Genomic DNA, 14953 nt, shown 5'->3' with positions numbered 1-14953 from the left:
ATAGAACAAATGGTATAATCTGATAATTAAAACACATCTTGTTTTTTGGTGATTTATAATGAATGAATTATAATGTGTACAGCTCTTGGCAAAAGTTTTGCATTACACTTAAAGAAATCTCTTGCCAGAAGTCAGTAATAGTGAACAACTTCCATGTGTTTCTGTTATTGATATTGGTGTGTGTGTGTGTGTGTGTGCGAGTGTGCGTGCTTGAGTGTGTGCGTGCGTGCGTGTGTGTGCGTGCTTGAGTGTGTGCGTGCGTGTGTGTGTGTGCGTGCGTGCGTGTGCGTGCGTGTGTGGTGAACTTCAATTCTGTATATAGATCGTAACCATATTTACTCTGTAAAAAAATCTACTAATCTCCTTTGAAAAATTGAAATAAAGAATAATTCTATGAATAGTTGCTGTTGTTGTGTTCTGTGTGGATAAAGATCACATTAAACCCATATAGAGGATGTTCTTAAGCAGCAGTCTTTCTCTTCAACACTTTGCATAACACACGAGAGAGAGAGAGAGAGAGAGAGAGAGAGAGAGAGAGAGAGAGAGAGAGAGAGAGAGAGAGAGAGAGAGAGAGAGAGAGAGAGAGAGAGAGAGAGAGAGAGAGAGATTCTAATATTGCTCGTTATTTATTCTTATATCTTTCCACAATATGTATTTCTAAAGAACAACATACAACATTTAAATTATTATTTGTAATATTTTTAAAAATGATTTATTTGCCAGACGTCTTTATCCAAGGCGACTTGCAGGTGTTACAGGGCAGTACAGGGTTACAGTGCAAGTGTAATATTAAATACAGTTTACATCACAAAGCGCTTAATCAATTCAGTGAAAAACAATGCATAATACATTATATACATATAGAGAATTCTAAAGCTTGGGACAGCAGTGTGGAGTAGTGGTTAGGGCTCTGGACTCTTGACCGGAGGGTTGTGGGTTCAATCCCCAGTGGGGGACACTGCTGCTGTACCCTTGAGCAAGGTACTTTACCTAGATTGCTCCAGTAAAAACCCAACTGTATAAATGGGTAATTGTATGTAAAATAATGTGATATCTGTATAATGTGAAATAATGTATAATGTGATATCTTGTAACAATTGTAAGTCGCCCTGGATAAGGGCGTCTGCTAAGAAATAAATAATAATAATAATAATAATAATAATAAAGCATTGTGGATGCGCATGTCATATAGAATCGTGAGAAGATACAGGGGCAGATCAGACGCGGCAGAGACACGACCGTGTGCGCATGTCATATACAATCATGAGAAGATACAGGGGCAGATCAGACGCGGCAGAGACACGACCGTGTGCGCATGTCATATACAATCGTGAGAAGATACAGGGGCAGATCAGACGCGGCAGAGACACGACCGTGTGTGCATGTCATATACAATCGTGAGAAGATACAGGGGCAGATCAGACGCGGCAGAGACACGACCGTGTGCGCATGTCATATACAATCGTGAGAAGATACAGGGGCAGATCAGACGCGGCAGAGACACGACCGTGTGCGCATGTCATATAGAATCATTAGAATAAGATGCAGTGAGAAATCAAAGACACGGCAGCTAACAGCAGATATCATGCTTAAAGCGCACGGAAAGCAAGAGAGAACAGGCGGGTCTTGAGATCTGAAATAATACTAATAATGCAGTTTACACACACACAGAGCTATTTGCTTCCAAGATCTGAAGCGCACGTTTTTATTATTTTGTTTATTTAGCAGACGCCTTTATCCAAGGCGACTTACAGAGACTAGGGTGTGTGAACTATGCATCAGCTGCAGAGTCACTTACAACTACGTCTCACCCGAAAGACAGAGCACAAGGAGGTTAAGTGACTTGCTCAGGGTCACACAGTGAGTCAGTGGCTGAGGTAGGATTTGAACCGGGGATCTCCTAGTTACAAGCCCTTTTCCTTAACCACTGGACCACACAGCCTCCTATTTTAAGATTGGTCAAAATATACTCAGAAATAAATCCTATCCCGGTAGGTTTTTCTTTTTAAAAACTATTGAATACAATAATAACAATAATAATAATAATAATAATAATAATAATAATAATAATAACTAGAGGATGCTTGCCATTTCCCTGTAAGCTGTACATCACCCCTTAGCCTAGATAAATAATTCTTAGTATGAGTTTATACATATATGCTAACTCTCATGGTGTTTTGGGTGGTCGTGTGTCCCACAGTGTAGTGAGGTTACACCTGCCCCGCACAATGATAGGGGGAGCAGCAGAAATTCTACAAAGCTAATACATATTCGGATAATGACAGTCAGGTAATCACGTGACCCACAGCGCAGAACCCGCATGAACCCGTTCTGTGAATAAAGCTGCGCCTTCCTCTGACTGCCACCTAGCGGTGAGAACCGTGGCACAGCAGGGTCTGTCATATCCGAACGGAGTGCTGAGCCAGGTCTACAATTAATAGTTGTTTATTAATGATGTATTATATATAATATCAGTGTAAACGTGCTCTCGGCGATTGTATACGTTTATCTCAAGGTTTGTATTTGTCTGGAGTCATTTTCTACACTTTTGTGTACACGGAGGGTGAGATATTTTGAGATGCATCTTTTAAGACAATGAAAAGCGAAAAAAAAGACAACTTCAAGATACATAAAACAATTCTGCTGCAATAGTAAAATGACTGTACTAAATGCTCTCTGGTTTTAACGTTAAAAAGGTATTTTATACAGCTCTAAAACAGCTCACGTAGTCTCGGATTCTTACTGAGTATCCGCCCAAGGCATTTTTTTTTTAAAGAACTACATTACCCATCAGCCTTGCGCTGTCTGCGGATGATGACGCAGGGGGGAACAACACACGGCGGGAAGCGGACAAGTTTTTCCAAGAATCAAAACAGAATTTATTCAGCTGAGTTCCAGGAGTGCCGCAACAAGAAAGTAAGAAGCTTAAATCTATATCATGTTTTTTTTAAAAGGCTAAAATTGTACAGTAGTACCGTAATGCGTATGTTCTTTTTTTAAAAATTGTACTTGAATTATCGTTATTCTTATTAATGTTTAAAATAACACTGATGTGTTTTCACATAGCGAAAAATTACCAGTACTCTCGCTAACAGTCCAATGGTATTTAACATCAGGGCTGAAGGAAGATCATTATTTATATTTTTCTGACGTCCGGAGAAAAGGAAACAGATTGTTATATTAAAGACAAGTTTTTGTAGATAAGGCAACAGCGAGAGTGCCCGTTACAATCCTACTTGTGGTAACATCTGACATAAATAATAATATTATTATTCCTTTATATATTCCTTACAGGTCTAGGAACAGTCAGGTTAGTACTAGCGTCTGTGCTGTAACGGCACGGAGTTGGGTGTTTGATTTGAGAGGTAGTTTTTTTATATATATGATTGATCTAACCCAGTCCTGGTCTGTTCCAGACCCCGATCTAAATTCTTTATCTGCACCAGTTTACCCTCCATCCAGACTCTGACGTCGTTCCCGATCTCGCTGCGCCTGTTACCCCCCCAGGACCGGGACTGATCGGACAGCCCTGCTCTAAACGCACGGCGTGTAACTGTGGGTTCGTTTTGCAGGATGGACGGGAGGAGTCTGTACCAAGATCTGAAGAGCTGGGCCTCCGAGGAGTTCCAGCTGCCTGAACGCAAACTGCCGTGTGACAGCTTCTTCAGAAAGTCAGTGTGCTTTCCTTGGGAGGGAGGGTGGGAGGGAGCAGTTAAGTCTCCATGCCCCAAGCCTGCCCTGGACTGGAGGGAGCACCCTTTCTCTTAGGGGGGTGAGGGAGGGAGGGAGTGAGGGAGCACCCTTTCTCTTAGGGGGTGAGGGAGGGAGGGAGGGAGCAGTTCTGTCTCCATGCCCCAAGCCTGCCCTGGACTGGAGGGAGCACCCTTTCTCTTAGGGGGGTGAGGGAGGGAGGGAGGGAGGGAGCACCCTTTCTCTTAGGGGGTGAGGGAGGGAGGGAGGGAGCAGTTCTGTCTCCATGCCCCAAGCCTGCCCTGGACTGGAGGGAGCACCCTTTCTCTTAGGGGGGGTGAGGGAGGGAGCAGTTCATTCTCCATGCCTCCAGCCTGCCCTGGACTGGAGGGAGCCCCCTTTCTCTTAGGGGGGTGAGGGAGGGAGCAGTTCAGTCTCCATGCCTCCAGCCTGCCCTGGACTGGAGAGAGCACCCTTTCTCTTAGGGGGGGTGAGGGAGGGAGGGAGCAGTTCAGTCTCCATGCCTCCAGCCTGCCCTGGACTGGAGGGAGCCCCCTTTCTCTTAGGGGGGTGAGGGAGGGAGGGAGCAGTTCATTCTCCATGCCTCCAGCCTGCCCTGGACTGGAGGGAGCCCCCTTTCTCTTAGGGGGGTGAGGGAGGGAGCAGTTCAGTCTCCATGCCTCCAGCCTGCCCTGGACTGGAGAGAGCACCCTTTCTCTTAGGGGGGGTGAGGGAGGGAGGGAGCAGTTCAGTCTCCGTGCCTCAAGCCTGCCCTGGACTGGAGGGAGCACCCTTTCTCTTAGGGGGGTGAGGGAGGGAGGGAGCAGTTCAGTCTCCGTGCCTCTAGCCTGCCCTGGACTGGAGGGAGCACCCTTTCTCTTAGGGGGGTGAGGGAGGGAGGGAGCAGTTCAGTCTCCGTGCCTCAAGCCTGCTCTGGACTGGAGGGAGCACCCTTTCTCTTCAGAAGCAGAGTTGTAATAGCTGCGGTACTAGCCAGTGTTTTATATGTAACCACAGTGTGTGTCTGTCGCCTCTCCTCAGGCTGTGTCTCGGGCAAGGTACAGACATCTGGAAGTACGTCACTCAGCACGTTCACCATCAGAGGTGAGAGCTGCTGTTCTCTCAACCAGTGTGGTTTATTAGCAAAGTCATCTTTCAAAATGTGCAACAGCAACTCAAATGAAGATGTGCCTCCCATTTAATTTCTTAGCAGTTTAATATACCGCTCTGTGTGTTCTCTGTCTCTCTGGCTGTTTTTACTTCGATCAGCTTCCTGCAAACTGATTTCTCCCAGTGCTTCTTGTCTCTTGGCTTCTGTAGAGTGAGCGATTTGAAAAATGACCGCCAGGTGTCCCTTTCTCAAACTGTGAATTTGTACAAAGATATATATATATATTTTTTTTCTAGTTAACAGTTTCAAAGCAGGGATGGAAATAAGAATCCTATTGCTTTGCTGTTTCACCCATTCCAGTGTTTCTCCCACAAGCTTGATCAGCCCCAGTGTGTGTAGGTGACAGCCTCAGGTGAGTCTTATTAAACTCCTTGGAAAACCAGGAGTGGAGCTAACTGCTACTCAATGGGAGTCCTATTTGCATCCCTGCAAAGGAGGCAGGCATTAGAGTTGCTTATCGGTTTTTGGATTCAGCTCCCGTAGTTGAAAAATAACGTTGTTTAGCAAGCTTGGTAAATCGAGACCCAGTCATAGTAAATCACACAGGCACGCTAAACAGTATTGATATTAAACACTTCAGAAATGATATGTTCTGTCTGGAGATGGTGTGAAGTAACCCTTTGAAGATAGAATCTTTTTTTTCTGTATTGCAGAAATGTGAAGATCATGAGAGGGAATCTTCAATGGTATCCTTTTAAATCAATGAATTAGCCATTCAGCAGAGGCTTTTATCCAAAGCGACTCGCAGAGACTAGGGGGGTGAACTCTGCATCATCAACAACTGCTGCTGCTGCTGCTGCTGCAGAGTCACTTCCAATAGGAGCTCGTTTACGTTTCATCCTGAAGGACGGAGCACAAGGAGGTGAAGTGACTTGCTCAGGGTCACACGCAGGGAGTCAGTGGCTGAGCCAGGATTTGAACCCGGGATTCGTTCTCTAACCACTGGACCCCCAAGCCTCTAACACGCCTGGTCGATCCCTGTTTGAACCAGCGTTTCCGCTGCCAGTCTGAAACCAACACGACTGTCCCAGCACTTTTGCTGGTGGTTTTGTCTGATGTCTCCATTGCCCGGTTAGCTCATAGTTTCCTTGACAGTGTGCCCCAGGTACAAAGTGATGCAGGAGTTTGAGGTAAGTTTGGGTGATTTCTCTCTTATAAAAACCCTCTGTGTTATAGAAGAGATTGTATGAAGACTAAGCTGAATGCTTACCCCATGTATTGTTTTTTTTGACAGTGTGCTTCCCAGTTCGCTTCTTGTGTTTAAAGGTAGTTGGAACACACATGGTATCCTCAACTAGAACTGAAGAGCAGTGAAGTTCTTCAGGGAATGGAAATAAGACTCCTATCGCACAGCAGTGTCACCCAGTCCAGGTTTTACTACCAGCTTGATCAGCCCCAAGTGTGTCTAGCTAACAAGCTCAGGTGTGTCTTAATAAACAGTCAAACTAGGAAGGGATCACAGCGCTATGCAATGGGAGTCTTCTTTTCATCGCTGGTGTGTGTGTGTTTTTTCTGGCTGTGTGATCGATGGTATTTCTGCAGGTGAGGAGGGGAGAGGCTCAGAGCGAGGCTGAGAGGAGGAAGGCGATTCAGAGAGAGGTGCTGGAGCTGAGGTCAGAGCTGGAGCAGCTGGACTCCCAGATTGAGATGGCACAGTGCGAGTTCACTATCAACGGTGAGGGAGGGAGGGAGGGAGGGAGGAGGAAACTGCGGTGCAGGGTCCCAGAGAGACTTACCGGGGAAAAAGAATAGCAAAAAAAAACCCAGAGGTTAAGGACAAGGATCTATTTGTGCTCATTTTAAGGTCTTTTTTCATCATTGTTTTAATGTCTGTGTGTGTCTGTGTCTCTGTGTCTGTGTGTGTGTGTCTGTCTCTCTGTCTGTGTGTGTGTGTCTGTCTGTGTGTGTCTGTCTCTGTGTCTCTGTCTGTGTGTGTCTGTCTCTGTGTCTCTGTGTCTGTCTGTGTGTGTCTCACAGAGAATTCAGTCAGAGAGACCTGGGAGCGCGCTGTCGAGTCTAAGAAGAGGGACGTGCTTTTGAGATCGTACGCGGAGCGCTGTGTTCGGGACAGGCAGCGAACGAGTGAGGATATCCACAGGATCCGCGGGCACCGCCAGACACTGGAGCAGCTGACCAGGTGCAGGAGGGAGGGGAGGGAGAGGAGGGGAGGGGAGGAGAGGAGAGGAGAGGAGTGGGGAGGGAGGGGAGGGAGGGGAGGGAGGGGAGGGGCTGACACTGCACTGGGCTGATTCACCATTCAGAGTGAAACGTGTGAAGAAACAGCTGCTTGGGTTTGTGATGATCGCTGCTTTTCTTAAAAACTCAAAGCGACCCACACAAACCCAAGCAGCTGTTTCTGAATTCACTCTGAATGGTGAATCAGCCCCGATCCACGCCTGTGGAGAGATGGATCTGGACAGTCGAATCATCGTTTCATGCAGCATTAGACTGTGGGCTTGAATTCTGAATTATGATGTCACCCCCAGGAAAGCTGAAGTGGAGGTTGGGTTTGGAGGGACCCCAGCTAGCGGTGGATCAGCTGGCCCTGAACCCCAGATTCTGGTGAGGCGAGATCTCAAGTAGCTCAGGAATTTCTCAATTAAAAATCCCTGAATCTAGGATTTCCATGAATCACTGGTTCTAAAACTTACTGTGTGTGTGTCTCTCTCTCTGCGTGCGTGTGTGTGTGTCTCTCTCACTCTGTGTGCATGTGTCTCTCACTGCGCGTGTGTGTGTTTCAGCGTGAGGTGAAGCAGGTCTGTCAGGAGAGGTTTCAGTTCTTCCAGTCTCTTCTGGACAGTGAGCTGGGGACAGCGACATCGGAGGCGCGGTGAGTCACGGCTGGAGTCTGGCTTCTGTTTTATAAAAACAAAAAAGTCATCCTTGCCTTATCCTTAAAAATGATTATCTGTGAGCATGATATACAATAAGCAGTCATATGTAAAGCTAAAAAGAATACCCACATTGTTTCATTGATGAGTCTCTCTCTCTCTCTCCTCTCTCTCTGTGTCTCTCTTCCCTCTCCTCTCTCTCTCTGTGTCTCTCCTCTCTCCTCTCTCTCTCTCTCCTCTCTCTCTCTCTCTCCTCCTCCCTCTCTCTCTCTCTCTCTCCTCTCTCTCTCCTCCTCCCTCTCTCCCCCTCTCTCCTCTCTCTCTCTCCTCCTCCCTCTCTCTCCTCTCCCTCCTCCTCTCTCTCTCTCTCTCTCTCCTCTCTCTCTCCTCTCTCTCTCCTCCTCCCTCTCTCTCCTCTCCCTCTCCTCTCTCTCTCTCTCTTTCTCTCTCTCTCTCTTCTCATTTCATGTTTAAGGTGATGATAACTGGAGTTTTGACCTGTCTTCCTTTCTCCTGATCCTCAGTTTGTGTCGGGAGGAGCGGGGCGCTGCCTTTCAGCACTGGCTCAGTTCAGTGGAGGTGGGTACCTGCTGTGCGGGGGCGAGTTGTCGGACTCTCCTGAGATAAGCCGGGTCTTGTGGAAGTAATCTAAAGAAAGTGGATTATAAGTCAAAATGATGATGCAAACTTATGACAAACGGCTGCAGTCAGAACGCTGGTGGTTTTAATTATCTGAAGCCACTGCTATTAAAATGTTTTGTTCCTCTCTCTTCCTGTAAACAACTGATTTGTCCATTAAGAGAAGCTGGGAGGGGGGTTAAGTGCCATATAATGAAACTGGGCACCAGATAATGCCTTTAATTCAGACCCCCCCCCTCTATTGTGGGAAAGAGCAGCTGGATGGCTTTGTTTTAAAAAGCCAAAAAGAAATCTGAGCGGGGCGGTGTGAGAGAACTACTACAGGGATGGGAATCAGACTCCTGTTGCACAGCAGTGTGATCCATTCCAGGTTTTACTACCAGCTTGATCAGCCCCCAGTGTGTCTAGGTCACAAGCTCAGGTGTGTCTGATTATTAAACTCCTAGTGAAACCAGGACTGGATCACACTGCTGTGCAACAGGAGTCTTATTCCCATCCCTGTTACTAAACAGGGAGAAAGCTGGGAGTTAAAACTCGATGCAAGACAACTGGGATTCATCGGGTTCATTTTTAGGCGATAATTAGCTATTGAAAAATTCCTTTATTCCGTTTTTAACCTGGCACACTAAACCTGATTTTGACCAAACTTTTGAAGGATCATTCATCAAAACATTTATTTATTTATTTATTTATTTATTTATTTATTTTTTTATTTTATTTTATTTTATTTTATTTTATTTTGTTGTACCCGGTTTGTTTTCCCAGGATTTGATTCGATCCCATCCTCCCAATCACATGCTGGGAGCGCTGGAGGACCTGGCCTCCCAGAGGCAGGCAGTGCTGCGGGAGAAGACAGACGGGATCAACGTGTCCCGGGATGTGCTGGCACTCCGGTGAGATACTGACCAGTCCCGGAGGGGCGAGGGGGCGAGGGGTGGGGGGGTGACGATTCCCAGAGAGCTGCTTCAGTCTCGTACATTGTGTTTAGTGATGGGAGTCTTGTTTTCCGTCCCTGCTTATTCACACACGCACGCACGCACGCTGCTTTCTCTGTTTCAGGTTTCGTTATGAGAGCCAGCATCTGCAGGATGTGTCCGAGGAACAGGAGCTGCTCCCTTCAGTGAAGTGGCTTCTGCAGGTAAAGGAAAGGATACGATGAGTTTACTATGAGTTTTATAAGGCTCCCATTGCATAGCAGCATTGTCAGTTCCTGGGTTTATTCTGAGTTTTTAATAAGCTAAACTGCAGGAGTGATTTCCTGTGTGGCTCACCCTCTGTCTCCCTCACTCTCTTTGCCTCTCTCTCTCCCCCCTCAACCTCTCTCTCTCCCCCTCTCTCTCCCCTCTCTCCCTCCCCCTCTCTCTCTGCAGGAAGGCTGGAGTGGGGTGGAGGAGAGGGGCGTGTCTCTGGTTGCTCTCCTCTCTCAGGAGAGGGAGCTCTCTGCTCTGCTGGACACCAAGAGGAAAGAGTCGGCTCTTGTGCTGGCAGGAGACTCCCAGGTGGCCTGCCTTGCTCGGTAAGAGACAGAAACCGCGCCGGGGGCGCAGCGGTGCCTCCCTCCTGCGTCCGTGCAGCGGTGCCTCCCTCCTGCCTCCGTGCAGCGATGCCTCCCTCCTGCCTCCGTGCAGCGATGCCTCCCTCCTGCCTCCGTGCAGCGATGCCTCCCTCCTGCGTCCGTGCAGCGCGAAACCAGAAGCACACCCGGAACTGGTTGCAGTCTGTTCTTGAAGTGCCTTTTAAATAGTTATCCATACATACTCCTCATACATTTCAATTATCAATCTCGTTGTCAGCTAATAGCTATGCCTCTGTTTTCCCCTGTAATAGAATTAACTAGCCAGTGCCTTGTTCATTTATCAGCGCCTCGCTGCCCCCATCATTACAGCTGCCACAGCTAGAGAGCAGAAGTTTGGCATCGCCCTGTAGAATGAACACAGTTTGCTTTGTAAAGTCGAATGAAACCTGCTGATTTGTGATTTGCATGATGTCATAAATGACAATTTTAAATTCTAGGGTGATGCAAAGCTTTTCATCCATGGCTGTACGTTGCCTCTGGGACTGCAAGTCCCAGATTAGCGCTAATCAGGTTCTGCGAAACCAGACTCCTGTGATCTAATAGAGGCTTGTGTTTCCTGACCCCCCCCCCCCCCCCTGTCCCGCAGGGCTGTGTTTGATCTGGAGCTGCAGCTCTCCATGGTGAAGGCACGGAGGGACTGTCTGCAGAAGCAATGCCAGGACTGGGCAGAGACAGCCAGGGGCAAACAGGGGGCCATCCTGGCACTGCAGCACAAGTGGCAAAGCATCATGGACTTCAGGCAGCTGGTGGTAAGAGAAGGATAGGGTGGCATGGCGGTCCAGTGGTTAGAGCAAAGGGGCATGTTACCAGGAAGGTTCCCAGTTCAATCCCAGCTCAGCCACTGACTCCCTGTGTGTGACCCTGAGCAAGTCACTTCACCTCCTTGTACTCCGTCCTTCAGGATAAAAAACAAACTAGGTCCTATTGGCTAACTAATAGCCTATTTGTTTTTCTGTGGGTCTCTCGCTGTAGCGCGGCCCTCGATATATAGCAGATTCATATTGGACCCTGACACCTGCGATATATCGAGTGGATGGTTTATCACAGAAACTGTAAAATCTCACCGGCACGAGGCTCTGAGAGGGTTGGACTCTGTTGACAGTTTCTCTCCTGTCCTGGGGTATTTTTTTTTTTTGTAGGATAAGAAGCAGGAGCAGATTCGGGGCCTCATCAAAGGAAACTCCACAGCCAAAGCTGAGCTGATGAAAGTCAAAGCAGAGGTAACCTCCTCAATCCACAGCTCTAACAGGAGTCTGATTTCTCTTTGAGACCAGAGATGCTGTCAACTGGGACTCTAATGTTTTTTTTTATCTGTCTGTCTCTGTCTCTGTGTGTGTGTGTGTCTCTGTCTCTGTGTGTTTGTCTCTGTATCTGTCTCTGTGTGTTTGTCTCTGTATCTGTCTCTGTGTGTGTCTCTATCCATGTGTGCGTCGATGTGTCTGTCTATGTGTGTGTGCGCGTGTTTGTCTCTGTCTGTATCTGTCTCTGTGTTTGTCTATATCCGTGTGTGTGTGTGTGTGTCTGTCTGTCTGTATCTGTTTCTGTGTCTGTCTGTCTGTATCAATGTCTGTGTGTGTCATGTGTGTTTGTCTCTGTTTGTATCTGTCTCTGTGTGTGTGTCTCTGTGTGTCTGTTTGTGCGCTTGCCCCCTCAGATCGAGCTCTTCGTACAGGACAGGCTGCAGCGTCACCAGAGGGATGTGGAGTTGGGGGCGCAGGAGATGCACAGCGCTGTCAGCACAGAGCTGCGGCAGTTTGGGGGCCTCTCCCTGGCCGCACTGTCCCGGAGGAACGTGGACGGGTGAGTCCTTCCCAAACCAGCTCATTTATCAACAGGACCCTGATCAGAGGGCACTGCTGTCTGGCATTGGCCCGCGTCGCAGCGGTCAGGGCTACTGGATCTCCAGAATAAATACAAATCACAATCCGATTCAGGATATGACACTGAATCCATGAGGGAGGAAATAAGGGAGGTGAAACCGGCTGGTTTGGTCACTGCCGTCCACGTAGCCACAACGCGACTCTCCCCCTTTATCTTTCAACACTCGGGCAGCGTTTCAAAATCCGTCCGACTCCTCAGAGCGCTATCCACCAATCAGATTGGTTGCAGGGAGCGATCACATGGTGAACGAGCGAGCGCAGCGCAGCGCATTCAGATCAAAAAAACAAAACAAAACAACAACTGAACTGGTAAACAAGTCTTTAAATAAAAGATTTGAAACGGTTGCAAATATAGGAATCTTTAATCAGTTTGTAGTATTATTATTATTTATTATTATTATTATTATTATTATTATTATTATTATTATTATTATTATTATTATTATTAATGCACTCTTAGTACAGTAAAATACAGACCTACCCACATTGTTTCATTGATGAGCCTCTCTCTCCCTCTCTCTGCATCCCTCTCTCACTCTCTCTTCCTTTCTCTCCCTCCCCTCCCTCTCTCCTCTCCTCCCTCCCCTCCCTCCCTCTCTCCCTCCCTCTCTCCCTCTCTCTCATCCCTCCCTCTCAGTGTACTGCGAGTTCCAGCTCACAAGCTCTCTATTCACCGTCTGGACTCCTCGGCTCCGTTTGAGTCACGAATCTTCGACAGCACCTGCCAGAGCCTGGCCTTCCCCCGCTACAGGGTGAGAGTCCGTCCTGAATCAGGACCCTCCCATTGCAGAGCAGGGCGATCCGTTCCAGGTTTTACTAGGAGTTTAATAAGACACGTCCCAGCTGTTACCTGTACACCGGAGACTCATAGGAAAACCTGGAATGGGAGTCCTCTTTCCAAACCCTGGATTCTGAAACATGATTACCTGGTTTAGGTAAATGATTGAAGATGCTTGTGTGTTTGTCACTCTACACTCCCTCGGTGAGGTTTTCATACCCTCTCCTCTCTCTCCCTCTCTCTCCCTCCCCCTCTACCCCTCTACCCCCTCTCTCTCCCCCTCTGTCTCTCTCTCTCTCTCCCTCCTTCTCTCCCAGGCTCCGGAGCAGCTCAGCTTCCACACAATGGCTCTCAAGCTGGATCTGAGACGCCTGCAGCACCTCCTGGAACTCAAGCAGAGCTGCTTACACAGCGTTCACCAGCAGGAGGAGCTGCTGCCCGCCGCTGATCTGCAGGGTAAAGTCTTACACACCTGCGCACGCACGCACGCACACACACACACGTAGTCTCTCTCGCGCACACACGCACACGCACACGCACACGCACACGCACACACACACGCACACAGCACGCACGCACGCACACACACACACCTAGTCTGTCTCTCTCTCACACACACACACACTCCTACTCTCTGTCTGTCTCTCACACACACACACACACACACACACACACACACACACACACACACACACACACACACATGGCCTTATGGAGATTTGCTAATTGATTCAGTTTTAGCTACATCTCAAGAAACTATTGTGATGAATTTTGACATGAGTGTTAACTGGAGGGATTCTGCGTCTCTCTCTCTCTCCCTCTCTCCTCCCCTCCCCTCCAGCTCTGTTGCAGTGTGTGAGGTCGGAGGACAGGGAGTTGGTCACTAACCTCCTGCCCACTGTCCAGCATCTCTCCCAGCAGAGCAGCCAGTGTCTGGAGTACGGCTCTGAGGTCAAGGCGGCCGTGACGCAGTGGTGAGTGAAATGTCTTTAGAATATATGGCAGACCCTGATATTGATGTGATACAGCCCTCTATAATTTATTGTTATGTTTGTTGTTTCATTCATTTCCCAGGCATGGGGGTTGCATAGAGCATTCTTGTAACAGTTTCTATGCAATGGTGGTATATATTTCCCTGCAGATGATGACAATGTGAATTCAGTTGATTTAACCCCCTTCTCCTCTCTCTCCTCTCTCTCTCTCTCTCTCTCTCTCTCTCTCTCTCTCTCTCTCTGTATCCCTCTGTCTCTCGCTCTCTTTCGTTCTCTCTCGCGCTCTCTCTCTCTCTCTCTGTATCCCTCTGTCTCTCGCTCTCTTTCGTTCTCTCTCTCTCTCTCGCGCTCTCTCTCGCGCTCTCTCTCTCTCTCTCTCTCTCTGTACTCAGGTGGGAGCAGCCGGCTCAGCTCTGCCTCCCTGAGGAGAGGAGACACGGCCTGACCCTGCAGCAGTGGATCGAGAGGTGGAGCATGGCAGCCAAGGCACTACAGCAGAGACAAGGGGGCTGGCAGTGAGGCCGGGGGGGAGGGGGTCCAGTGGTTCAAGAAAAGGGGCTTGATACCTGGAGCTTCAAATCCCGCCTCAACCACTGTGTGCGACCCTGAGCAAGTCGCTTCACCTCCGTGTGCTCCGTCCTTCGGATGAGACCTAAAACAAACGAGGTCCTATTGGAAGTGACTCTGCAGCAGCAGTTGATGATGATGCAGAGTTCACCCCCCTAGTCTCTGGAAGTCTCTTTGGATAAAAGCGTCTGATAATTGACTCATTATTAATAAAAATAACACTGCACACACACAGCCAGCACCCATCTTTAGAAAGACTAGACGTCCCGTTCAGGGGGGTATTAAAGAAATGTATAATATTATTAGAATCAAAGCAAGGGGAGGCGTGACTGAGAATGTGGTCCCGCGTGATTTCCAGATTCTCGTTCAGATTTGCCTTGCAGATCATTCTCTGTTTCAGGAGGTGATGATTCGAAATGATTTACCAAGTGGACTTCAGAACTTCCCTTGTTGAAATGACTGTGGGTCAGGAATTTGAGTGCCAGCAAATCAGGGCCCTGCTAAATCTGATTTGAAAAAGTCACGTTTCTCACAGCATTAGAAAAAAAGTCTGTAGGTTTAATAATAAGATCTAAGATTTTTTTTTTGTTTTATGTATATGCTGGGGTCCGATTTACTCAAACTCCTATCCCCTGATCATTTATATTGTATCCCCTTCAGTCACTGTGTTTTTTTTTTGTTTTTTTTTTCAAAGTTAAGGGCAAGGCAACTCCGTAAACTCCATAGAGTTCACACAAACTCTTTAAAAAATTCTAAAAATAAAAACATTGTGACATGGTGGTGTATTTGGGGTAGTTTTGAATCTCAGGACTAGGTGTGGGGTCGGGTG

General features: G+C 47.8%; 1 protein-coding gene across 3 annotated transcripts; it reads left to right on the top strand.

Moving 5' to 3' along the window:
- The first annotated feature begins 2393 nt into the window (after window positions 1-2393).
- LOC131709076 (HAUS augmin-like complex subunit 5) lies at window positions 2394-14810 on the top strand. Of its 3 annotated transcripts, XM_059010875.1 has the most exons (21): window positions 2796-2916; window positions 3295-3310; window positions 3573-3671; window positions 4732-4794; window positions 5515-5547; window positions 5967-5991; window positions 6404-6536; window positions 6839-6998; window positions 7348-7423; window positions 7603-7691; window positions 8217-8271; window positions 9097-9224; window positions 9391-9469; window positions 9702-9847; window positions 10494-10656; window positions 11047-11127; window positions 11562-11707; window positions 12425-12539; window positions 12883-13021; window positions 13407-13539; window positions 13950-14810. In XM_059010875.1, exons 3-21 carry the CDS (start codon window positions 3574-3576, stop codon window positions 14074-14076), a joined length of 1989 nt encoding a protein of 662 aa, XP_058866858.1. In that variant the 5' UTR covers window positions 2796-2916; window positions 3295-3310; window position 3573; the 3' UTR covers window positions 14077-14810. The 3 variants fall into 3 exon arrangements, with proteins under 3 accessions (XP_058866859.1, XP_058866857.1, XP_058866858.1); XM_059010876.1 differs by lacking the exons at window positions 2796-2916; window positions 3295-3310 and adding an exon at window positions 2394-2515; XM_059010874.1 differs by lacking the exon at window positions 3295-3310 and having other exon boundaries at window positions 2790-2916.
- Window positions 14811-14953: the final 143 nt, after the last annotated feature.

This window comes from Acipenser ruthenus, chromosome 41 (assembly GCF_902713425.1).
Source record: "Acipenser ruthenus chromosome 41, fAciRut3.2 maternal haplotype, whole genome shotgun sequence".
NCBI lineage: Eukaryota > Metazoa > Chordata > Actinopteri > Acipenseriformes > Acipenseridae > Acipenser > Acipenser ruthenus.
Note: the sequence above shows the minus strand (reverse complement) of the source record. Positions and strands in the feature narration are given on the sequence as shown.

Bases quoted from the DNA above. Each gene is read 5' to 3' on its own strand.
- LOC131709076 (XM_059010876.1), top strand. From the start codon at position 3,574: ATGGACGGGAGGAGTCTGTACCAAGATCTGAAGAGCTGGGCCTCCGAG. The intron at 6,999-7,347 runs GTGCAGGAGGGA...TGTCACCCCCAG, and splicing joins ACACTGGAGCAGCTGACCAG to GAAAGCTGAAGTGGAGGTTG. The intron at 7,424-7,602 runs GTGAGGCGAGAT...TGTGTGTTTCAG, and splicing joins GCCCTGAACCCCAGATTCTG to CGTGAGGTGAAGCAGGTCTG.